Source organism: Salmo salar, chromosome 11 (assembly GCF_965601325.2).
Source record: "Salmo salar chromosome 11, fSalSal1, whole genome shotgun sequence".
NCBI classification, from domain to species: Eukaryota; Metazoa; Chordata; class Actinopteri; order Salmoniformes; family Salmonidae; genus Salmo; species Salmo salar.
The window spans coordinates 8,667,704-8,692,576 of NC_138301.1; the positions used below are offsets into that span (position 1 = coordinate 8,667,704).

The 24,873-nt window shown below is 45.3% G+C and overlaps 1 protein-coding gene across 7 annotated transcripts in view; it reads left to right on the top strand.

The window, feature by feature from the left end:
* LOC106561914 (kinesin-like protein KIFC3) overlaps positions 1-24,873 on the top strand; it is a 67,208-nt gene that overhangs the window by 32,912 nt on the left and 9,423 nt on the right. For 5 of the 7 annotated variants that reach the window (XM_082957706.1, XM_082957702.1, XM_014126275.3 and 2 more), the window contains 13 exons: positions 9,429-9,549; positions 11,276-11,427; positions 17,403-17,568; positions 17,910-18,070; positions 18,492-18,635; positions 18,829-19,110; positions 19,393-19,566; positions 19,916-20,002; positions 21,145-21,292; positions 21,546-21,788; positions 22,003-22,178; positions 23,687-23,791; positions 23,937-24,067. In XM_082957706.1, coding sequence (XP_082813832.1) covers positions 9,468-9,549; positions 11,276-11,427; positions 17,403-17,568; positions 17,910-18,070; positions 18,492-18,635; positions 18,829-19,110; positions 19,393-19,566; positions 19,916-20,002; positions 21,145-21,292; positions 21,546-21,788; positions 22,003-22,178; positions 23,687-23,791; positions 23,937-24,067 — 2,051 coding nt within the window. In that variant the 5' untranslated portion in view covers positions 9,429-9,467. Of the gene's footprint in view, positions 1-9,428; positions 9,550-9,676; positions 9,954-11,275; positions 11,428-17,402; positions 17,569-17,909; positions 18,071-18,491; positions 18,636-18,828; positions 19,111-19,392; positions 19,567-19,915; positions 20,003-21,144; positions 21,293-21,545; positions 21,789-22,002; positions 22,179-23,686; positions 23,792-23,936; positions 24,068-24,873 lie in introns of those variants that run through there. The other 2 variants (XM_045688959.2, XM_082957703.1) reach the window with 2 other exon arrangements.

Here is a 24,873-nt window from a genome sequence, read left to right on the forward strand (position 1 = left end):
TTGTATAGGCAGTAGTGGATTGCAGGTTAGCTGGTAGAGCTGAGAGTCTTAACTGGTTAGATTCACATACTGTAGAGGGATACTCGGAGGATACACTCAAATGGAAGGAGAGCGATAAGAGGGCCGAAAATACTTGAGGGAGGGATATACAAATAATAAGAGGGAGAGGGAGGCGGGGGGGGGGTTCTCATCATATCCTCTCTGCTTTATGCTAAGCCCTTCCTCTGTGCTGTCATCAACTATTAGAATGCTCTGCTTTAGCAGAGTGAGGCTAAATGCTAGCTTAGCCTCACTAGCATAGAGTAGGAGGGGGGGGGGGGGGGAGAACGTGCAACAGTAGCTCCTCACAGTATATCACAGCTAGTCAGCCCCTCCTGTCCTCCCCCTGTTCCTCAACATTAGTCTCCCACACAAACACATTGATATCACCAACTGTACTAGGGCCATGTTGTTTTTGCAGTATTCCTGGTGCATAGAGTAGACAGCTGATACTATAGAAGGCAGAGTGCCGACAGGAGAGTGTAACCATATCCTACACACCATGCCTTGTGCTCAACGGACCATGCGGAGCGTGGTCACTGTGGTAACCTAGAAACTTGACAAGCGTCAGGCGTGCGTGTATGTTTCTGTGAGGACAATACCTTGGAAGCAGTAAATATCTAGATTAGCTGAATGACTTTACTCTTTTTATTTCCAACCCATATGGGGCTGGCAGAGAACTGCATGAAGCAAAAAGGCACCCACAACTCTATACTGTATCACAAGCTCAGTGTAAATGTTTGTTTTAACCACAGATCTACACAATGATATCACATTACCTTGCCTCTACAGACTCCTTTTCTACTACCTAGGAAAAGCCACAGGGGGTGTCTGAGCTCACTGGAGCTTTGTAGTAATGAGATTGCTTTTCATTTTGCTGGCACTACCGTCTAAGCAAAGTGTCGGGGATGTTATAGTTTGCTGTGAATACAGAGAGTAGAAAGAGTGGAAATTAGGTGAGGGAGGGAGGGAAGGAAGCAAAGATTGAAGGCCACCCATCTTTCTCCTGCAGTCATAGGGGGAGAAACAGTGGGTCGGGGTGGACAAGGGGAGGCAAGTGAGGACAAAATCCCTAAAGTGACCACCCCAGTCTTCCCAATGATGATGTTCTTGCTCCAAGGTCAGTTTTGGATTCCCCCCTAATGCTAAAAGCTAGGATTTGAAGATAGATCTGATCCTAGATCTGTGACTAGGGACAACGGGATCCTTCTCCTCAGAGGAAGATGTGTTATAAAGGAGGCCATCTGTCGTGGGGTTTAAAGGATTATGGGTAAATGAGTGTAGGAGGTAGAGGTTGCCTCTTACCACTGGTACAGAGCAAGGTATTATTTAATCAGCCTAATGGTTTAGGTTAGGTTGGGGTGTTAAATAACCTGATCTTAGATCAGCGGCTAATGGCAACGTCCGTTCTGCGTTTCCTGTGTCTTTGTGGGCGGGGCCTAACCCTGTCCATACCGCTGGTAAACAGCTACTGCCTGTCGCTACGGATACCGATGTCTTTCTGTGGATACCGTGTGTGTGTGTGTGTGTGTGGTCAGATGGTAGAGTGAGGATGTTATGATGGCCGCCAGATCAGGGGAAGGGGCTGCATGTGTGTTTGCGTTGTATTTCATTTGTGGTTATTTGGAATACCGAGGCGTGTAAGAATGGTCACATGGTACTGTGTGTCTGTTGTTCTGGCTTTAGGAGGGTGACTGCCGCAAGGGCAAGGGGCTAAGGGGCAGGCAGGATGATTGGCTGGATGGGATCTCTGATCAACAAACACTGGCTCGACCGAGATCGAGACAAAGACCACTACTACACACAGGACCACATTCCCTTCGGAGTCGCACAAAGGGTATGGTTTCATTCAGGGACACAGGGTTGGTTCTCAGGCATATGTATAGAGTGAAGGTAAAGGCTGATATACACACACTATGGGAGGGTAGATGGAGGCCCAGAGTATGGTCCAGTTCATTTGGTGCGTCTCCGTAGTCTGACCTGAAGACGCATGACTGGTGACAGCAACTCCGTAGATTAGGCATTTTCTTTTAGCTGTCCGGTTTCATCACATCAGTGTACATGAAGGAAATAAGATGAGGAGAGGAAAGGAAGACCCATCAGACTTGAGATCCATCCATGGGCTCTGGATTCCAGTTAGACCCTGTTTGGACCAAGGACAGAACTTAGTATAGTACTGTGGCTATTGTAGCACTTTGGTGAAGAACTCTGAGGACCTTTTGTACGGTAAAACTCTGTTCTGGATATTCTGCTGTGGTAAACAGTACAACAAACAGAACATTGATGAACACACACACTTGCTGAATACTTTGTGTACAATAGAACACAAGGAACTGTGTGTACAGTACTTTGGGGAACTTCCCGCTGTGCGAGATTAGACGAGCTAATACAACGGCTCTGGACTGGACCTGCTGACCCACCACCTCTCCGACAGAACGGTCAACTCTGGGTTATGGTCAATACAAAAACACACACACACGGGCTGAACCAGACTGACCACATGATCCATGACAATGACTCTCTTCAGTGGTCACAGATTCACACAATCATGGGACTCACCAACCACACGCAGGTGTGAGTTTGACGTTTCTGCAAGGTTCTTTGTGCAGGCATTGCTATATTTACACACTGGGTGCATTCACATGTATTGTATCCCCCTCTAATGTGTAGCTTGAATAGAGTTGAATAGTGTCGAGTAATGCGTTGGTGGCTTGTGTGTGTGGTGGGAGTGTTATGTATACCTTAGTTGAATAGTATTGTATTGCTGTGTTTGTGTGGTGGTGTAGTACAACATGGAATATAGAGTTGAAGAGACAGTTTAGTATTGGGTAATGTGTTTAACTGCTCAGTGTAGGCTATTGTGGATGTGGTGTAATGTAGCGTGCGTGTGCCTGTCTTGACTCTTACTCTTTCGCTGATTGCTTTAAGGTCGGACCAGTCTGTGTGGGGCTGTGAGCTGTAAACTGGTCATCACTGTCGGTATAATGTTATTGGTCAGTATTGAGCAGTTTGAGGTCAGTCCTGTATAATCTGATTTGCTTGACCCTCGTGCCCCAGCTCAGACCAGGGATCAGGACCAGGGAGAGTCTGGAAGGCAGTGGGGTGACGGAATAGGATGATGATCTGGTCCATTTGGGACTGGGGTGGTGATGGAGCCACCAGAATGGCCTGACAAAGGTTAAATAAAAATAAAAACAGGTATTTCGTTAAGGCCAATGTCCCGATGTCATTGCCACATGCAGTACAGTACTTGAATGTGCTACCTAACCTCCAACTGTCCAGGGCCCGGTTTCCCGATATCGATGGTACTTAGGTTTACAAGTGTTTTTTTTTTTTTTAACGATTCATCTTTCCTACAACTGCCGAAGATGTAACACCACACAGAGAGAACGGTCGCTAATTGCGTCGTTGGAATGGTCGCTAACTGCTCGCGCGCGTCTGCGTGGCCAGGCGCTAACATAGAAATGAGTTCCATTTGTGACGCTCAATGCGCTGGAAGTCCGGCCTCTCCCATCTCATTGATTTTTTAGGAGCATATAACCGCGTGGGTGATTGAAAGATGAACTGAGGTCCGCACTCCAGTCGGTTGTAGTAATGCACTGTAAAGTTGGTTGCCAACCTCCATATGAAGTAAAAACAAGCCTGAAGGAGGAGAGATGATGAGAAATGAATTCTGTTTACCGTTTTTATCTGTGGATCAATTGTCGGAATAGTGGACCTTGTGCATTTCTAGTAAAATAACAACCCAATGCAACAGTAAGCTAGCTAGCTAAATTGACATAAATGTTTAATGCTTTTTGACATGTCCCCAAATTAATATAATTGGTTCAGAGTTTGTTTTGATATTTCAACTTGCGTGACCTGATCGCTTCTGATGTGGGTGAACAAAATTAACGTGCGTTCAATGGCCCATGCGGACGCACGCTCGGTTCCGATTTGGTCAGCATGTTGGCTGTTCTACAAGTGGCCTGACTGAGGCAGGTGTTAGATTACGAGCGGCCTCAAGTGCAACGTTAATAATGATGGTTTTGGGAAACAGATTTAACAATGCTCCTACGAAGGTTCTAACGATGAACTTAGCCAACCAGGGCCCAGTTTCCAAAAAGCGTCTTAAGGCTAAGTTCGTTACAACCTTCAAAGGAGCATCGTTAAATCTCCGAGCTATTTCCCAAAACCATTGTTTTTAAAGTTTATTTACCGACTGCCTCAGAATATCCATGTCTCAATCCATGTCAAAGTTCTTCTTTAACCCGTATCCTCCCCTTCATCTACACTGATTTGAAGTGGATTTAACAAGTGACATAAGGAATCATAGCTTTCACCTCGATTCACCTGGTCAGTCTAGGTCATTGAAGGAGCACACCTGCTCCTAATGTTTTGTACACTCAGTGTATTTCATGATATATAACATGTGCTCAATGATGTGCAATATCTGTGATTTGGTGCATTAGGCTAGAATAAGCCCTCTCAATATTTGCAGCCAAATACAATGCCTTCAGAAAGTATTCATACCTGTTGACTTATTCCGCATTTTGTGTTCTCACCCATCATCTACACACAGTACCCCATAATGACGAAGTGAAAATGTGTTTTTAGACATTTTTGCTGATTTATTGAAAATAAAATGCAAAAACCGCATTTTTTTGCAAAAACCTCATACAGTACCAGTCAAAAGTTTGGACACACCTACTCATTCAAGGGTTTTTCTGTATTTTTACTCTTTTCTACATTGTACAATAATAGTGAAGACGTTAAAGTATGAAATAACACATATGGAATCATGTAGTAACCAAAAAACTGTTAAACAAATCCAAATATATTTTAGATTCTTCAAAGTAGTCACCCATTGCCTTGATGACAGCTTTGCACACGCTTGGCATTCTCTCAACCAGCTTCACCTGGAATGCTTTTCCAAGTCTTGAAGTAGTATCCACATATTCTAAGCACTTATTGGCTGCTTTTCCTGCACTCTGCGGTCCAACTCATCCCAAACCATCTGAATTGGGTTGAGGTGTGCTGATTGTGGAGGCCAGGTCATCTGATGCAGCACTCCATCACTCTCCTTCTTGGTCAAATACCCCTTACACAGCCTGGAGGTGTGTTGGGTCATTGTCCTGTTGAAAAACAAATGATACTCCCACTAAGCGCAAACCAGATGGGATGGCGTATCGCTACAGATTGCTGTGGTAGCCATGCTGGTTAAGTGTGCCTTGAATTCTAAATAAATCAAGTGTCACCACCAAAGCACCATCACACCACCTCCTCCATGCTTCACGTTGGAAACCACACATGTGGAGATCATCTTTTCACCTAATCTGCGTCTCACAAAGACACGGCGGTTGGAACCAAAAATCTCAAATTTGGACTCAGACCAAAGGACAGATTTCCACCAGTCTAATGTCTGTTACTTGAACCCTGTGAAGTATTTATTTGGGCTGGTAACTCTAATGAACTTATTCTCTGCAGCAGAGGTAACACTGGGTCTTCCTTTCCTGTGATGGTCCTCATGAAAGCCAGTTTCATCATAGCGCTTGATGGTTTTTGCGACTGCACTTGAAGAAACTTTGAAAGTTCTTGAAATGTTCCAGATTGGCTGACCTTCATGTCTTAAATTATTGCCTTTTTCTATTTGCTTATTTGAGCTGTTCTTGCCATAATATGGACTTAGCCCTATTTGGTAAAAAGACCATCTTCTGTATACCACAACAGATTGGCTCAAACGCATTATGAAGGAAAGAAATTCTACAAATTAACTTTTAACAAGGCACACCTCTTAATTGAAATGCATTCCAGGTGACTACCTCATGAAGCTGGTTGAGAGAATGCCAAGAGTGTGCAAAGCTGTCATCGAGGCAAAGGGTGGCTACTTTGAAGAATCTCAAATATAAAATATATTTTGATTTGTTTAACACTTTTTTTGATTGTGTTATTGCATAGTTTTGATTTTCTCTGTATTCTACAATGTAGAAAATCGTTTTTAAAAAATCAAGAAAAACCCTTGAATGAGTAGGTGTGTCCCAACTTTTGACTGGTACTGTAAGTATTCACACCCCTGAGTTGATACTTTGTAGAAGCAACTTTTGGTAGCAATTACAGCTGTGAGTCTTTCTGGGTAAGTCTATAACAGCGTTCCACACCTGGATTGTGTAACATTTTCCCATTTATTCTTTAAAAAAGTATTCAAGCTCTGTCAAATTGCTGTACAACCACTTTTAGGTCTTTCCATAGATTTTCAACTAGATTTAAGTCAAAACTGCAACTTTGCCCCTCGAACATTCACTCCTATCTTGATAAGCAACTCCAGAGTAGATTTAGCCTTGTGTTTTAGGTTATTGTCCTGCTGAAAGGTGAATTCATCTGTGTCTGGTAGAAAGCAGAATGAACCAGGTTTTCCTCTAAGATTTAGCCTTTGCTTAGCCTCATTCTGTTTATTTTTTATCCTGAAAAACTCTCCAGTCCTTAACTGTTACAAGCATACCCATAACATGATGCAGCCACCACTATGCTTGAAAAATACGGAGAATAATACTCTGTAATGTGATGTTATGCTTGGGGAAAATTCAATACTTTATATTCACGACAAAAAGTGAATTGCTTTGCCACATTTTTTGCAGTTTACTTTAGTGCCTTGTTGCAAATAGGATGCATGTTTTGGAATATGTTTTTCAATTAGGTTAGTATTGTGGAGTAACTACAATGTTGTCAGTGGTGAAGTAATACTTTAAAGTACTACTTAAGTCGTTTTTTGGGGTAGCTTTACTTTATATATTTTTGACTACTTTTACTTCACTACATTCCAAAATAAAATAATGTACTTTTTACTCCATACATTTTCCCTGACACCCAAAAGTACTTGTTATATTTTGACTGCTTAGCAGAACAGAAAATGGTCCAATTCATACACTTATCAAGAGAACATCCCTGGTCATCCCTACTGCCTCTGATTTGGCGGACTCACTAAACACAAATGCTTCGTTTGTAAATTATGTCTGAGTGTTTGTGTCCCTGGCTAGCCGTAAATAAATACAAATATAAAAAAAATTGGGCGGTCTGGTTTGCTTAATATAAGGAGTTTGAAATGATTCATACTTTTACTTTTGATACTTAAGTGTATTTAAAACCGAATACTTTTACTGACGTTAGTATTTTACTGGGTGACTTTTACTTTTTTAGTAGTCATTTTCTATTAAGGGATCTTTACTTTTACTCAAGTATGACAATTTGGGTACTTTTTCCACCACTGAATGTTGTTGATCCATCCTCAGTTTTCTCCTATCACAGCCATTAAACTCTGTAACTGTTTTAAAGTCACCATTGGCCTCATGGTGAAATCCCTGAGTGGTTTCCTTCCTCTCCGGCAACAGAATTGGGAAGGATGCCTGTATTTTTGTAGTGACTGGGTGAATTGATACGCCATCGAACGTGTAATTAATAACTTCACCATGCTCAGAGATATTCAATGAGTGTTGCTACATGCACACAATAATTTGATGATTAGATTAAAACGTTTACATGGTTTCCAAGAAGAACGATTTCCCTAATAATCCTTTTTACATGGACACATCAGAAATTAGGCTATGGCAGAAAATCGCCAATCAAAATAAAAGCTCTACCACATTGAATATGTTCATTTTGGGAAGCATATTTGATTCTGAGGTCGGACATATAAAGTTTATGTGAAAACTACTTCTAAGATGCATACATTCAGTTGTTCTGAACACACTTCAGTCGCGCTGAAGAGAGAGGCTCACTTGGCTGGCGCTTGCACATGTCCAGATCAAATACACTGCTGGAGAGCCAATTAAGGTATTTACATGTCCTAGTAATTCGAAAGATTGCTAAGAAATCTGGGTGTTTTAATCGGTGTATGCTCACTTTTTTTTAATTTTTGACCTTATGCCAATTGAAAATAAGCAGAGCAAGGTGTTTACATGAATATTGCATAATCTGCCTACTGCCATAATCAGTTTAATATCAAATTATTAGTGTGCATGTAAACTTACTCAATGTCTGCTTTTAAGATTTTACTCCTCTACCAATCGATTCCCTTCTTTGCGAGGCATTGGAAAACCTCCCTGGTCTTTGTGGTTGAATCTGTTTTGAAATTCACTGCTCGACTGAGGTACCTTGCAGATAATTGTATGTGTGGGGTACAGAGATTAGGTAGTTATTAAAAATGATTGTACACAGTGAGTTATTTGACTTGTTAAGAAAATCTGTACTCATTTGTAAAAATGTCTAAAAACATTATTCCCATTAGACATTATGAGGTATTGTGTGTTTTGTCACTGGCCTACAATCTCAATTTAATCACTTTTAAATTCAGGCTGTAACACAACAAAATGTGGAAAAAGTCAAGGGGTGTGAATACTTTCTAAAGGGAACTGTAGGTGATCATATCTCTCTAGGAGCTGATCCGTTGTCAGTATTGTGGAATAATTCCCAATGTTAAGGTAACATTTGAATGGAGAAAGCTGATCCGAGAGCAGTGCTGCATTTTTTTTTTTTTCATTCCTATCAGTATCGACACACTTTGAAAGTTCTCCCTACGTGGTGTTTTGAGAAATGCATATGAGTTATTTGGCATTATAGGAACGATGCATCGTTATAACACTCGTAAGCTTATGTTCCATCGCTATTGGGAAACCGGGTCCAGATCAGTATTCGTGTATCCAGTGTGGCTATATTAAACAGGTAACTGGTTACCAGGGGTGTATTCACTAGGAACCAAGCTGAACCTATCGGAAGCAAACAGAATGAAACAGGGCGGGACCTTCCTGAAATTGGCCAATAGTTGCAAAACGTTTTCCGTTTGGAGTAAATGGTGTCTGAAAAATGAAAACAACCCAGTATCGGCTGTGAATGTGACTGTCAGTCATGCAGGAATGTTGTCCATCTCTTTCTAATTTCTCCTGTGTTTCATCATGAACTCTGAAGGCTGTTCCCACTGTGTAAACAGATGCATGCACACACACACACGCACACGTGCGCACGCGCTCTTTCTCCTCTTTCCTATTGCTCTCATACCGTGCTGTCAGTCTTTTTCTCTCTTTCAGTGACATTTCTCTCTTTCAGTTACTTTCAATAAGCTTTATTGGCATGACAAGTCGTTATCTTATATTGCTAAAGAGAGAACCTAATTAAATCAATAATAGCAATGAAATTATAACACAGGGAAGCTATCGCTCATGTCTTTCTCTCTCTGTGTATATAATATGATGTAGCTCAGTTGGTAGAGCATGGCGCTTGCAACGCCAGGGTTCTGGGTTCGACTCCCACGGTGGCTCAGTATGTAAGTCGCTCTGTATAAGAGTGTCTGCTAAATTACAAAAATGTAAATGTACAGTATCTGTCTTTCTATCTCACGCTGTCTCTCTGTCTCTCTCTAGCCGGTCCAGAGACCCAGTGCTTTGCTCAGCCCTGCGGTCATGTTCGGAACAAGAAAGACCTGGGACCTTGGCCACGCCCCCTGTCTGCAGGAGCTCTGGAAGAAAGACGTCTCATTGGATGGTGAGTGGATTCTGTAGGCCAACCCCATTGGGCAGCAAGGGAGTCCCTCTGTTACAGGGGTGGGACTAAACCATTGTGACCACATTTTTGGGATGACAGTGAGGGTGGGAGGGGAGCGTGAGAGGGAATGGGAGAGGTGTGTGTGTGTGTGCTGCCTGTCTGACAGGACTCTTACTAAGTGTCGAGGAGTGTGACACATTCCCATGAGCTGTGCCTCTCAGCGAAACTGGGAGCGACAGGAAATACTGGAAAAGAGGAGAGGAAGAGAAGGCATTCCTTTATCTGACTGGAGAGGGGAAAAGAAGAGTGTATGCCAGCTGTCTGAGAAAGCAGTGAGGACTGAGTGTATGCCAGGCTTCCCTCTGTCTCTACCTCTCTCAGCTGAAGGAGTGCGTCTCTAGCAGGTACAGAGCTTAAAGCTGATCCCCCTGACGGCCACAGTCCAGGGGCCAGGAGAGCAAACACTGGACCTATTGTGTGTGTTCGTGTGTGTCCATCTGTCTGTGGGTGTACGTTTCTCTGCGCCAATGCTCTAGCAGGACTGCTCAAGGTGACGGCGGAGCAGCGCAACTGTGATTGTGCTAGTGCAGAAAAGAGAGCAGGAGAGTGACTGTCTGAGAAAGAAAGCTTTACACTGTCCCTATCGGAGAGGAGGAAGGTAGAGGAGGAGGAGAGGATGGTTATGTTTACCTGTCAGTCGTATAACACTTCGCAGTGTGTGTCCTAATGGTGTGTGAGTTTGTGTGTATGTATTGTACATTTTGTCTGTGCGTGTGTGACTCCGTTGTGGGACTTAATCTGCCGGGTCATCAGTCATCAATGCATGCTGTTTTTTTTATTTCTCCCAGCCTTACAGAGCTGCGAGTCAACCTGTGTGTCTCTGTATTAAACTGATTTGCGCACTGTGTACACGTGCAGTTTGTACACAATGTATTTGTAGACTGTGTGGGGGATACTTCAAGCACTACTTCCCTGAATATGTGTATTTTTCGTTGGTGTGTGTTTTTTCCTTAGTCTGTGATCCATTGTATGTATAAGGTGCTGTGTTCAGTTAAATTGCCCTCACGTGTGTATTAGAAAATGTCTAAACATGTCTGTTTGAGCATGTGTGTTAATATTGTAGGGTTGATTGTGTAGAATGGACCAAATGCAGTAGCACAGTGCACTGATTGTCCTCAGGTTGATAAGACTCTGGGCCCCCATACAGGTCCCCATACAAATACACACAAGCACACACGCAGGTAAACAGGCCTGTATGTATCACCTACTGAGGCCTGGGTTAGCACACTGCTTATCTAGCTGTGCTCGTTTCCATGGTACTGTCTGTGTGAACCTTGGAAGGTTGGGGAGTGAAAATAGGGGAGAGGCCCAGAATCACTCTTGGTTCAGGGGAGGGGAGAGGAGAGAATAATGGTTAGTAGAGTAGTGGGGGATAAAGGTAAGTGGGGAGAAGAGAGGGCCATAGACAATTACCTCTGACATGGGTAGAAATGGAGGTAGAGAGAGGGAAGGAAAGAGTGTGAGAAGATGGAAAAAGGTAGAGGGACAAAGAGGTATATAGACTGTTTTCTGACTCAAGTGAATACAGGATCAGCTCTGCCACAGTGGATAAGAAAACAACATAGTCAGCCCATTTGGCTCAGGCTTGCTTGTTTGTGTACAATATTTAACTGTGAGTGTATGTTTGTGTTTCCTAACTTTGTTTGTCCCTCCCGTGTGTCCGTAGCGAGCTCAGTGGACTTCTTGATGAGTGATGGTGAGGAGGACTGCTCCTTCCTGTCTTTACCCACAGCCGCTTTCCCACAACGTACCGCTCTGACCACTACTGACCAATTAGAAACCAGCCAGCACAATCACAACCAACAGCTACTCATACAGGTGAGATGAGTGTGCATACACACACACACACACACACACACACAACTAATTCTCAACTAACTAGGTCAATGTGGCTAGCGTATCGTTCATATTGGTGGGTGTTTTCCCAACATGGCACTTGTTTGTCCTGGTTTCACTGGCTAAACTGGTGGGGGGTTTCAGGTCAGTAAGAGCCTTGGGGAGTGGGACACAGTGGATTTATCAATCCGGTTTTAATGAGCTTCTAACACACACACCAATACATACATACAGTGGAAGTCGGAAGTTTACGTACACTTAGGTTGGAGTCATTAAAACTCGTTTTTCAACCACTCCACAAATTTCTTGTTAACAAACTATAGTTTTGGCAAGTCGGTTAGGACATCTACTTGTGCATGACACAAGTCATTTTTTCAACAATTGTTTACAGACAGATTATTTCACTTATAATTCACTTCATCACAATTCCATTGGGTCAGAAGTTTACTAAGACCAATTTGCGACCAAGCTTTAACTTCCTGACTGATGTCTTGAGATGTTGCTTCAATATATCCACATAATTTTCCTTCCTCATGCTGTTATCTATTTTGTGAAGTGCACCAGTCCCTCCTGCAGCAAAGCACCCCCACAACATGATGTTGCCACCCCCGTGCTTCACGGTTGGGAGGGTGTTCTTCGGCTTGCAAGCCTCCCCCTTTTTCCTCCGAACATAATGATGGTCATTATGGCCAAACAGTTCTATTTTTGTTTCATCAGACCAGGGGACATTTCTCCAAAAAGTACGATCTTTGTCCCCATGTGCAGTTGCAAACCGTAGTCTGGCTTTTTTTATGGTGGTTTTGGAGCAGTGGCTTCTTCCTTGCTGAGCGGCCTTTCAGGTTATGTCGATATAGGACTCGTTTTACTGTGGATATAGATACTTTTGCACTTTTCGCACCAAAGTTCTTTCATCTCTAAGAGAGAGAACACGTCTTCTTCCTGAGCAGTATGACAGCTGCGTGGTCCCATGGTGTTTATACTTGTGCACTATTGTTTGTACAGATGAACGTGGTACCTTCAGGCGTTTGGAAATTGCACCCAAGGATGAACCAGACTTGTGGAGGGCTACAATCTTTTTTCTGAGGTCTTGGCTTTTTTCTTTTGATTTTCCCATGATGTCAAGCAAAGAGGCACTGAGTTTGAAGGTAAGCCTTGAAGGCATCCACAGGTAAACCTCCAATTGACTCAAATGATGTCAATTAGCCTATCAGAAGCTTCTAAAGCCATGGCATTTTCTGGAATTTTCCAAGCTGTTTAAAGGCACAGTCAACTTAGTGTATGTAAACTTCTGACCCACTGGAATTGTGATACAGATAAGTAAAATAATCTGTCTGTAAACAATTGTTGGAAAATGTACTTGTCATGGACAAAGTAGATGTCCTAACCGACTTGCCAAAACTATAGTTGGTTAACAAGACATTTGTGGAGTGGTTGAAAAAAAAGGTTTAATGACTCCAACCTAAATGTATGTAAACTTCCGACTTCAACTGTACGTACATACACACAGCATAGCTGTCATTGCCCTGTACACTCTGTGTACTCTGCAGAACAGAAAATCCTGAGTGTCTGCATAGTATCCCTCCTGTGGTTTTATTTCATGTGTTCAGGATTGTGTTGCTTTGTCAGCATTTGGAATAACACAGGGTAGAGCACACACTGCTACAACAACACAGATCTTCGTTCCGGAGGCTGTAACAGACTGAACGTTGTATGTAGAAATGTCACAAATATAGCAGACCTCATTTTATCACATGACTAAGAGGCATGTCGTTCTACACAGCGCATTTCCATCGGAACGTTCCACATTGTTGTGCCCCACTGAGCACAGCACAGAGGGTATACTTCAAAGCAGGATCAATGAGTTAGCCAGCTGTCTTGGGTAAACATAAATAAGTACTGATTTTCTGGTTCATTAGGAAAGATAAACTAAGATGTGTTTTTGGTTGTTGGGTCAATCAGACATACCTATCTTTCTATAAAATAAAAAGTTATTTCAGAATATTTAGGCAAGTTAGCTGGCTAAGTCATTGATCTTGAGTTGTGGTATACCCCTAAAGTGTGGGTATTCTACACTGTTCTGCCCAGTGCCTCATGACAAGCATCCTAATCTGCCCCTGTGACTTGGATTTAGACTTGCGTTGACAGCCCCAGTGCTGTCATAAAGCTCACATCAGCACTTCATAAGATGACATTGGCGCCTCATAGCGACAGGTCTAATAGATTAAAGATGACAGTGCCGTTCCGTGCCTTTTGACGTGTGGCTTTTAGCCAGACACGTGCGAACTTACACGCGTACAAAAAGCTGCCTGTCTCTTCAACAAATCGTTGCATTTCCTCCATATTCCTCTTTCATTCATTATTGTGCGGTTTCTCCTTTATCTCATTGGCCATTTCTCGTTGTCTTCCTCCAGCCCTCTACACTTTTCATTGCTGTACATTCTCTCATCCCTCTCTCTTCCCCACATCCCACTTTCCTTCACAGAAGGTCACCTGGTCCTGTGCCTGGACATCTGCCTATGTAATGTCCACATTCGGTCTCTCTACAGTCTCTAGCTGTATCTGTCTCGTCTCATCTCCCTCTCTCTCTGTATGTAGTATTTTAGTTTCTTTAGTCTGATTTTGTGTGGTTGTAGGTGGTTTCAGTTGGTAGAGTAGCAGTTTCATCTCTGCATCTGAGTCTAATTGTATAGACCAGTGGTTTTCAAACCTTTTCTCGGGGACCCCATGCAGTTCAATGCATTTGCTCTATTCCAGAACTAGTACACAACTATTTATCAAACCCTTATTTAGGTGAGTTACACTCACTGGTCAGTTTATTAGGTACACCCATCTAGTAACGGGTCAGACCCACCTTTGCTTCCAGAACAGTCTGAATACTTCAGGGCATTGATTCTACAAGGTGTCAGAAATGTTCTACAGGGATTGCATCAGATAGCTCCTGCCGATTGGACAGCGGTACAGCCCGTTCCATCTCATCCCGAAGGTGCTCTATTGGGTTTGATCAGCAACAATGTTCAGATACGCCGTGTGGTTCAATCGTTGCACAGTTGGTATCAAGGGACATAACGTGTGCCTGGAAAGCATTCCCAGAACCAGTACACCACCGACAACAGGCAGGATGGGGCCAATGGACTCATGCTGCTTAGGCCAAATCCTGACTCTGCCATCAGCATGACGCAACAGGAACTAGGATTCGTTGGACCAGGAGCTGTTTTTCCGCTCCTCAATTGTCCAGTGTTGGTGATGGCGTGCCCACTGGAGCCGTTTCTTGTTTTTAGCGGATAGTAGTGGAACCTGGTGTGGTCGTCTGCTGCAATAGCCCATCCGTGACAAGTTGTGTGTTCCGAGATGCCTGTTCTGCACACCATTGTTGTACTGCACAGTTATTTGTCTGTTTTTAGGCCTGCCTGTTAGCTTGCACGATTCTTGCCGTTCTCCTCTGACCTCTCTCATCAACGAGCTGTTTTGGCCCACAGAACTGCCGCTGACTGGATGGTTTTCAGCAGCCGTTTCTGAGAGACTGGATCCGGGGCGCCTGGGACAGACGATCATACCACACTCCAAGTCGCTAAGGTCACTCGTTTTGCCCATTCTAACGTTCAGTCGAACAGTAACTGAACGCATGATGCCCGTCTGCCTGCTTTATATAGCAAGTCGCAGCCGCCTGACTCACTGTCTGTAGGAGCGATGCATTTTCATAAACTGGGTGCTGTACTTAATAAACTGTCAGGTGAGTGCAGATGAGCTAGTTCGGGGCTATAACAAAATTGTGAAATGTCTGGGGGTCCCAGAGGAGATGTTTGAAAACAACCGTATAGGGGTATATCCATATGAATTGAATCGCTTTTTGACAGCACCCCTTTTGATTTGAAAGAAACCTTCCATACATATTTGGCCGTTGTAGAAGTGCTCAGAAAGTGACTTTTTGGACCTGAATGCCAAAACATTCAAGAGATAAAGGTGTGCTCAAAGTTGACCCATTTTGCATACCCCACCATACCATGAGACATCCATGTCTTCATCACTGGAAAAGATAATCGGTTGAGATTTATGTCATTTAAAATCTTGCAAACAGGGTTGTCAAACTTTCATAATTTCTGGAAAATATACTGCTAAAAAAAATAAAGGGAACACTTAAACAACACATCCTAGATCTGAATGAAAGAAATAATCTTATGAAATACTTTTTTCTTTACATAGTTGAATGTGCTGACAACAAAATCACACAAAAATAATCAATGGAAATCCAATTTATCAACCCATAGAGGTCTGGATTTGGAGTCACACTCAAAATTAAAGTGGAAAACCACACTACAGGCTGATCCAACTTTGATGTAATGTCCTTAAAACAAGTCAAAATGAGGCTCAGTGTGTGTGGCCTCCACGTGCCTGTATGACCTCCCTACAATGCCTGGGCATGCTCCTGATGAGGTGGTGGATGGTCTCCTGAGGGATCTCCTCCCAGACCTGGACTAAAGCATCCGCCAACTCCTGGACAGTCTGTGGTGCAACGTGGTGTTGGTGGATGGAGCGAGACATGATGTCCCAGATGTGCTCAATTGGATTCAGGTCTGGGGAACGGGCGGGCCAGTCCATAGCATCAATGCCTTCCTCTTGCAGGAACTGCTGACACACTCCAGCCACATGAGGTCTAGCATTGTCTTGCATTAGGAGGAACCCAGGGCCAACCGCACCAGCATATGGTCTCACAAGGGGTCTGAGGATCTCATCTCGGTACCTAATGGCAGTCAGGCTACCTCTGACGAGCACATGGAGGGCTGTGCGGCGCCCCAAAGAAATGCCACCCCACACCATGACTGACCCACCGCCAAACCGGTCATGCTGGAGGATGTTGCAGGCAGCAGAACGTTCTCCACGGCGTCTCCAGACTGTCACGTCTGTCACATGCTCAGTGTGAACCTGCTTTCATCTGTGAAGAGCACAGGGCGCCAGTGGCGAATTTGCCAATCTTGGTGTTCTCTGGCAAATGCCAAACGTCCTGCACGGTGTTGGGCTGTAAGCACAACCCCCACCTGTGGACGTCGGGCCCTCATACCACCCTCATGGAGTCTGTTTCTGACCGTTTGAGCAGACACATGCACATTTGTGGCCTGCTGGAGGTCATTTTGCAGGGCTCTGGCAGTGCTCCTCCTGCTCCTCCTTGCACAAAGGCAGAGGTAGCGGTCCTGCTGCTGGGTTGTTGCCCTCCTACGGCCTCCTCCACGTCTCCTGATGTACTGGCCTGTCTCCTGGTAGCGCCTCCATGCTCTGGACACTACGCTGACAGACACAGCAAACCTTCTTGCCACAGCTCGCATTGATGTGCCATCCTGGATAAGCTGCACTACCTGAGCCACTTGTGTGGGTTGTAGACTCCGTCTCATGCTATCACTAGAGTGAAAGCACTGCCAGCATTCAAAAGTGAGCAAAACATCAGCCAGGAAGCATAGGAACTGAGAAGTGGTCTGTGGTTACCACCTGCAGAACCACTCCTTTATTGGGGGTGTCTTGCTAATTGCCTATAATTTCCACCTGTTGTCTATTCCATTTGCACAACAGCATGTGAAATTTATTGTCAATCAGTGTTGCTTCCTAAGTGGACAGTTTGATTTCACAGAAGTGTGATTGACTTGGAGTTACATTGTGTTGTTTAAGTGTTCCCTTTATTTTTTTGAGCAGTGTAGTTTTTTTTTATACACATTTTCATTTTATTTCCTTTCAAGTCAATTATCTAAAAATGTGTAAATCAAAAGGGACGCTGTCAAAAAGTGACTGCATTCAAATCGATTTACCTATAGACTGACTGGATAGGTCAGTTTTGATCAAACCTGTGAACATGGATGATGTTATAAACTGACCAATCCACCTTTACACCTCCTCGTTCCCTTGGAATTGTGACGTTATCGACCTGTCTGCCTTCTAACCTGTGACCTTTTGCCGTGTGTGTGCGTGTCTAGACACTGCAGGAGAAAGTGTGTGAGTTCCAGGCGCGTCTGCGACGCGAGGAAGCTTCCCGGTGTCTGCAGCTGCAGAGACCGCAGCAGAGTCACGAACAGAGTCTTCAGGAGAAGACTAACGTCATACACACTCTACAGGAGGAGCTGCACACAGCACTGCCCAACGGTGAGAGAGGAACGGGTAGTTGGGGGGAGGGGGGAGGGAGGAAGACTGACTGATACAGACTGACTGATACATCAATAATTACTGTGAAATGAATGACTCCGAATGGTCTCTTTACGGTGTGTCTGTCAAGATGGTGTTCCCAGTACTGACACAAACCAGCCTGTCAGCAAGAAGAGGGCTGTGTGTCACAGCTGTGACCCACTGTCAACACGCATTATCCACTGCTGTGGGGCTGGATGGCGTGTGTGTCTGTTTTTAAATTCTGTTTGTGTGTGTGTGTGTGTGTGTGTGTGTGTGTGTGTGTGTGTGTGTGTGTGTGTGTGTGTGTGTGTGTGTTGCAGGTGTGAGGGCAGTGCAGAGGCTGGCTGAGCCACAGGAGCACAGCAACTGTCTCATTCAGGAAGGAGAGCAGCTCATCGCAGCGCTGCGCACACAGGTGGGGGAGCTGGAGGAGAAGCTGCTAGACCAGACCCAGGAGGTGGAGAGGCTGCGCTCGGGGGTGGTGAGTAGAATAGAGAGAGAGAGGGGAATGGAGGAAACTCGGGAGGAGAGAGACTGGTGAGGGATGGAAAAAGAGAATGAGGGCAGAGCCCAGCTGGCCTACATTCTTGGGAAAGCCTGGGAAAGACAAGCTCGAGATAATTGGCATATATTTTTCTTCCAGGTGTAAGATGTGCACCGTGACACACTTCTGCTTCACAGGCATTCTAAGGTGTTGCATGCGAGTGTGTGTGTAAGAGGGTGAGATGGGGAGGTGAGGGAGAGGGGGCAGATATTGAACAATAGTCAGAGAAAAAGTGCTTGTGCATTGCCCTGTGTGTGTGTGAATGTGTGTTAATTCCTCCCTGTGTATATTGATATCCCTCTGTGTGGTGCCTTTGTGAGTGTGACACTGACATGTGCCTGTTCCTCCTGTCCTGTAGGGGGCGACCGACCTGGAGAAGCACCTGGAGCTGCTGGTGGTCGAGAACGAGCGGCTGAAGCAGGAGCTGAAGGCATGCAAGACCTCACTGCTCCAGGAGGCTCCTCCACCGGCCTGCACAGCCACTGACTGCCCCCACAGCCAGGTACGGGTGGGCAGAATCAAGTGAGGGCAGAGGTTGTGAAAACCCATTATAGCTCTGTCAATTATAGCTCTGTTTGCGTGTAGGATACGGACACCCTGTGTGGGAAGGTATCTCGTTGGAAGAACCAGGCCAGAGAGCGGGAAGAGGCGGCGTTATAAGTGTGTGTGGTGTATTATAACTGTATGCTGTATAGGATGTGGAGTCTCTGCGTGAGGAGGTGTCTCGCTGGGAGAGCCAGACCAGACCGAGGCAGAGGAGGCTGGCTGAGTTGGAGCAGCAGGTCCTGGAGAAGGCCAGCCGGGTGGAGACGCTCAGCCGACAGCTGGAGGAGTCCAAGCGCCACGCGGGGGAGATGCAGAGGCAACTAGAGGAGTCTAAGTGTCAGCAGGGGGAGGTGGAGCAGCAGCTGAGCGTCCGGCTCAGAGACTGTGAGGAGGAGCTGGCCAGACAGGCCGCCCGGCCCCATCAGGTTAAGGTGAGGAATCGCAGAAACTGTCCCATTTCAAACACAACCCCTTGCTAGCTCCTATGTTACTTAATGGTCCCTCATAGATCTGAAATGATAGGATGGGTAAGCTATATGTTTGGTAGCTTACCACCTATCCAATGTTTTTGAGTTATATGAGAGCATATGCTGCTGAATTGTGTTCCCTGGTGATCTCACGATATCAATCTCTCTCTTCTGCTCCCCACCTTTCTTTCGTTCTCTCTCCTCCTACCTCTTCTATCTCGCTCTCTGTATTCTCTCTCCGTCCAGTATGTGACTGAGATAGTGGAGGTGGAGTCGTCAGGGTCTCAGCAGGCGGTAGCCGAGGCCCAGGCCAAGAGCGCCGCCCTGCAGGAGCAGCTATCACTGCAGAGACAGCTGCTCCGAGAGCTGGAGACACAGCTGCATGAGTCCCAGAGGACCAGCACCCAGCTCCGAGCTCAGGTATACACATAAGGAGATGCACATGTACACAGACGCGCACACACACAACCGTCTAACAACACGCACATGCTACTCTCACACACGCATAACCCTCTGTGCCCCTTCCTAATCCCATTAGCTCCTTCACCAGTTGGTCTTTATTATTTCTCAAGTTCTCCTCGTTCCTCCCCCTGGTACCAGCATTGATACAATCCAACTCACCCTTGTAGTAGATTGTGGCGGTACGGTCCTTCACAAAAACGCCCTTCCCTCCCAGTAGAGGTGACTGGTTCGACCCTTGTCCCATCCCCTCCCCTGTAGTGGCATGGGCCGTGTTAACCCCTCTCTCTTCGCTTCCGTTTGGTTTCAGCTGCGTGCGGACCGCGGCCGTATCTGCGGCCTGCTCTCCAAGGCCGTCGGAAGGGGCAATGGCGAGGTCATTTGCAGGTTGTCTAAGGTTGGCCCCCCCTTGATAGGAATCTCATAGTGCTTCCTGTTTTCTCACTACATCACTTCCTGTGTCTCAGGCACCCTGCTCCCCAAACTCTGCCCATCTGTGTGGTTTCAACCCCCACCAAAAACCTGTGCTGTAGTGACACACACAAACTTTACCCTAAATCTGTTCAAGGGTCCTCCACTCTTGTATTGGGGTGCAGTGTATGGTTGTTTTGGATGAGCTTTTAGCTGTAATGATAGTTGCATCACTGCCTGGTACGGCAACTGCTCGGCCTCCGACCGCAAGGCACTGCAGAGGGTAGTGCGTACGGCCCAGTACATCACTGGGGCCAAGCTTCCCGCCATCCAGGACCTCTATACCAGGCGGTGTCAGAGGAAGGCCCTAAAAATTGTCAAAGACTGTTCCCTCTGCTACCGCACATCAAGCAGTACCGGAGAGCCAAGTCTAGGTCCAAAAGGCTTCTTAACAGCTTCTACCCCCAAGCCATAAGACTCCTGAACAGCTAATCAAAGGGCTATCCAGACCCCTCTTTTATGCTGCTGCTACTCTCTGTTTATTATCTATCCATAGTCACTTTGACTCTACCTCCATGTACATATTACCTCGACTAACCCATGCCTCCGCACATTGACTCTGTACCGGTACCCCCTGTATATAGCATCGCTATTGTTATTTTGCTGCTGCTGTTTAATTATTTGTTACTTTTATTTTCAATTTTTTACTTTAGTTTTTCTTAACTTCTTAAAGCATTGTTGGTTAAGGGCTTGTAAGCATTTCACTGAAAGGTCTACACCTGTTGTATTCGGCACATGTGACAAATACAATTTGATTTGATTCATGTGTCCTGTAGATGAGAAGAAGCAAACCCATGGTTTTGCTGGGAGCTAACTTTTAGTTAGTATTAGTTATAGGCTTCAGATTTTAGCAAAGATGTTAAGGGGAATTTGAAGCCCTTTGTTCAAATGCCCAGGTAGCTATTAGATCTGAGTTCCCGTGCTGTGTTAGCATTTATGCTAGCTTTTAGCTCCAGGTAGACCACTAAACACGCTCCAGTCCCCACCCAGACCAGTGTGGTGTGTTGGTACTGTCCCAAGAACTACTCCAGTCCCCATGTTTAACCTCTCTCTCTCTGTCCCCTGTAGATCCTGGTGTACGAGGGGGAGATGGAGCGGGCCCAGGGCCAGCTGGAGGCTGAAATGCAGAACCTGGAGGAAGAGAAGAACAGGGTGATCGAGGAGGCCTTCATCAGGGCCGAAAGTGAGATGAAGGCCGTGCATGAGAACCTGGCAGGTAAGCCGTACGTTTAGGACTATGCATTTTTTGTTGTATTTGCGAGTATGCACATCGCAGTTCCGGACGGTATTCATTAGGGCACACCGTAGCGAAACATTCTCCATCAAAAAAATAAAATGTGTTTCTTACTGGACAACTTGAGGTTTTATTCGATTTTGTTGTCCCTCCTAATGAATATGACCCAGGAATGTTTGAGTGCTCTGTTTTATTCACTGTTGTAACAAAATGTGTGTCCCTCCCCTGTTCCCAGGTGTGCGTATGAACCTTTTGACGCTTCAGCCAGCCCTGCGTACTCTCACCTGTGACTACAACTGTCTGAAGAGACAGGTTCAGGACTTCCCCTTCATGCTGGAGAAGGCCATGGCCGAGGCCAAGCAGGAGATCTGCCAGGTGATAGGCGAGGTGAGCAGTACCAACCAAGAGCTGCTGAGGAAGTACAAGAGAGAGATGAACCTGAGGAAGAAATGCCACAACGAGCTGGTGCGCCTCAAAGGTACGACCCCTTGACCGTGCATTCTGAGAGGTGTGTGTGTGTGTGTGTGATATCAGTCGTTCGTACTAGCTAGTGTATAGTGTGTACATACAGTAGATTCCACAGGTGCATCTGTGTACATAACGGATCCAATTCTGTTCAAAAGCAGTGGATTTTTGCATTTGTTGTCCCAAAACAGTATTGCAATGTGTCTCCTCTTGCCTTCACTTCCCAGGTAACATCAGGGTGTTCTGTCGGGTGCGGCCGGTGTGCCGGGGGGAGCATGATTCTGCCGAAAACATGGTCAGCTTTGACCCAGATGACGACGCCCTTCTCTACCTCTCCAACAAGGGCAAACTGATGACCTTTGAACTGGACAAGGTGTTCCACCCTCAGGCCACGCAGGAAGGGGTCAGTAGAAGGTCATGACTTGGAGTACATCTCAATAGTCTAAAAGTGTCTTCCTTGCCTTCATCTTTGCCGATCTGAAAACGCACCACAGGTAAAGGCAGCATAAGATGTTTCAACTCAAACTTTATCCGTCACATGCTAAGTGTAGACCTTACCGTGAAGACGCGTTAAGAAAATATTTACCAAATAAACTGAAGTAAAAAAGAATAAAAAGTAACACAATAAAATAACAATAACGAGGCTATATACAGGGGGTACCGAGTCAATGTGCGGGGGTACAGGTTAGTTGGTAATTTGTACATGGAGGTAGGGGTGAAGTGACTATGCATAGATAATAAACAGCAAGTAGCAGCAGTGTAAAAAACAAATGGGGGGAGGGGTGGGGGGTGTCAATGTAAATAATTCGGTGGCCATTTGATTAATTGTTCAGCAGTCTTAGGGCTTTGGGTTAGAAGCTGTTAAGGAGCCTTTTGGTCCGAGACTTGGTGTTCCGGTACCTGGTGTTCCGGTACCACTTGCTGTGCGGTAGCAGAGAAAACAGTCTATGACTGGAGTCTCTGACAATTTTTTGGGCTTTCCTCTGACACCGCCTATTATATAGGTCCTGGATGGCAGGAAGCTTGGCCCCAGTGATGTACTGGGCCGTACGCACTATCCTCTGTAGTGCCTTGCGGTCGGATGCCGAGTAGTTGCTATACCAGGCGGCGATGCAACCGGTCATGATCCTCTCGATGGTGCAGCTGTAGATCTTTTGGAGGATCTGGGGACCCATGCCAAATCTTTTCAGTCTCCTGAGGGGGAAAAGGTGGTGTTGTGCCCTCTTCACGACTGTCATGGTGTGTTTGGACCATGATAATTCGTTGGTTACATGGACACCAAGGAGCCTGAAACTCTCAACTCGCTCCACTACAGTCCCGTCAATGTTAATGGGTCCTTTTCCTGTAGTCCACAATCAGCTCCTTTGTCTTGCTCACATTGAGAGAGAGGTTGTTGTCCTGGCACCACACTGCTAGGTCTCTGATCTCCTCCCTATAGGCTGTCTCATCATTGTCGGTGATCAGGCCTACCACTGTTGTCGTCAGCAAACTTAATGATGGTTTTGGAGTCGTGTTTGGCCACGCAGTCGTGGGTGAGCAGGTAGTACAGGAGGGGACTAAGTACACACCCCCGAGGGGCCCCAGTGTTGAGGATTAGCGTGGCTGATGTTGACTACCGATGCAGAGGGAGGTGTTTAGTCCCAGGGTCCTTAGCTTAGTGATGAGCTTCGTGGGCACTTTGGTGTTGAACGCTGAGCTGTAGTCGATGAACAGCGTTCTCACATAGGTGTTCCTTTTGTCCAGGTGGGAAAGGGCAGTGTGCAAATATGAAGGTAATAACATGAGGAAGCCCCTTTAGATTATCGAGATACACCACAAGGATGTTGTGGTCTCTCTCTATATTCTAATGGTTTACTGTCACCAATCACAGCAGCTGTCATCCTAACTGTCCCTCTCTGATTGGCTAACCAGGTGTTCCAGGAGGTCCAGTCCCTGGTGACATCCTGTATTGATGGCTTTAACGTGTGCATCTTCGCCTATGGACAGACGGGCTCAGGAAAGACCTACACCATGGAGGTATTCGTTGCTAATACACACACACACTTTCGCTCTCACTCCCTCTCTCTCATGGCTACAGGAGATAAATTAAGGTGAAAGAGAAATGAAGAGATGTGTTGTAGTGGTTGTTAATAGCAAATGTTTTGTCTGTCCTTTTCTCTAGGGTGTGGCCAAGGACCCGGGCATTAACCAGAGGGCTCTCAGACTGCTGTTCTCTGAGGTGACTGAGAAAGCACCCGACTGGGACTTCAAGATCACTGTTAGCATGGTGGAGATCTACAACGAAACCCTACGGTGAGAGGACACACACACCGGTGTAAGGTCGGACAGGGTTAGTGGGTTTGGATTTGAGTGCAGGTGCAAGTGCGGCCTTGCCTCAGGTCACGCAATGACAGAGGTGAAGCAAGCAATGTTGCCAGCAAATTTTCAGGGGAAGTTGCTAGAGGCAGGTCGATTTTGTTGCTAAATGGCGTTGTGATGTCATTGCGCGATGACGTCATTACGTAATAACGTGAAACTGCGTCATTACGTAGGATACACAATAACGTTACTCAAATTGACTGGCCTTCTCAGCGAAAAATATGATTTGACATCTGTTAGTTTAGAGTTGTTTGTTTATTAGCACATATTTTTATTTGTAAAAGTAATATAACACATTTATAACACATTTTATATGATCAGATATTTTTATTTTTAAACACAACACATTGAATTATTGAACAATTATACATTATTGAACAATTACATTTTATTTATTTTCTTTTTAACTACCGTAATTTCCGGACTATTGAGCGCACCTGAATATAAGCCGCACCCACTGAATTTAAAAAAATGTATTATTTTGAACATAAATAAGCCGCACATGTCTATAAGCCGCAGGTGCCTACCGGTATATTGAAACAAATGAACTTTACACAGGCTTTAACGAAACACGGCTTGTAACAAAAATAAATAGGCTTTAACGAAACACGGCTTAAAATTTAAAAAAAATGCAGTAAACAGTAGCCTACCAAGAAAGTCATTGCTCCAGACCAAGCTCCCGTGCAGCAGCTCTATTTCCTTTTCCAACATCCAGATCAATCGCCTTCAACTTGAAAGCT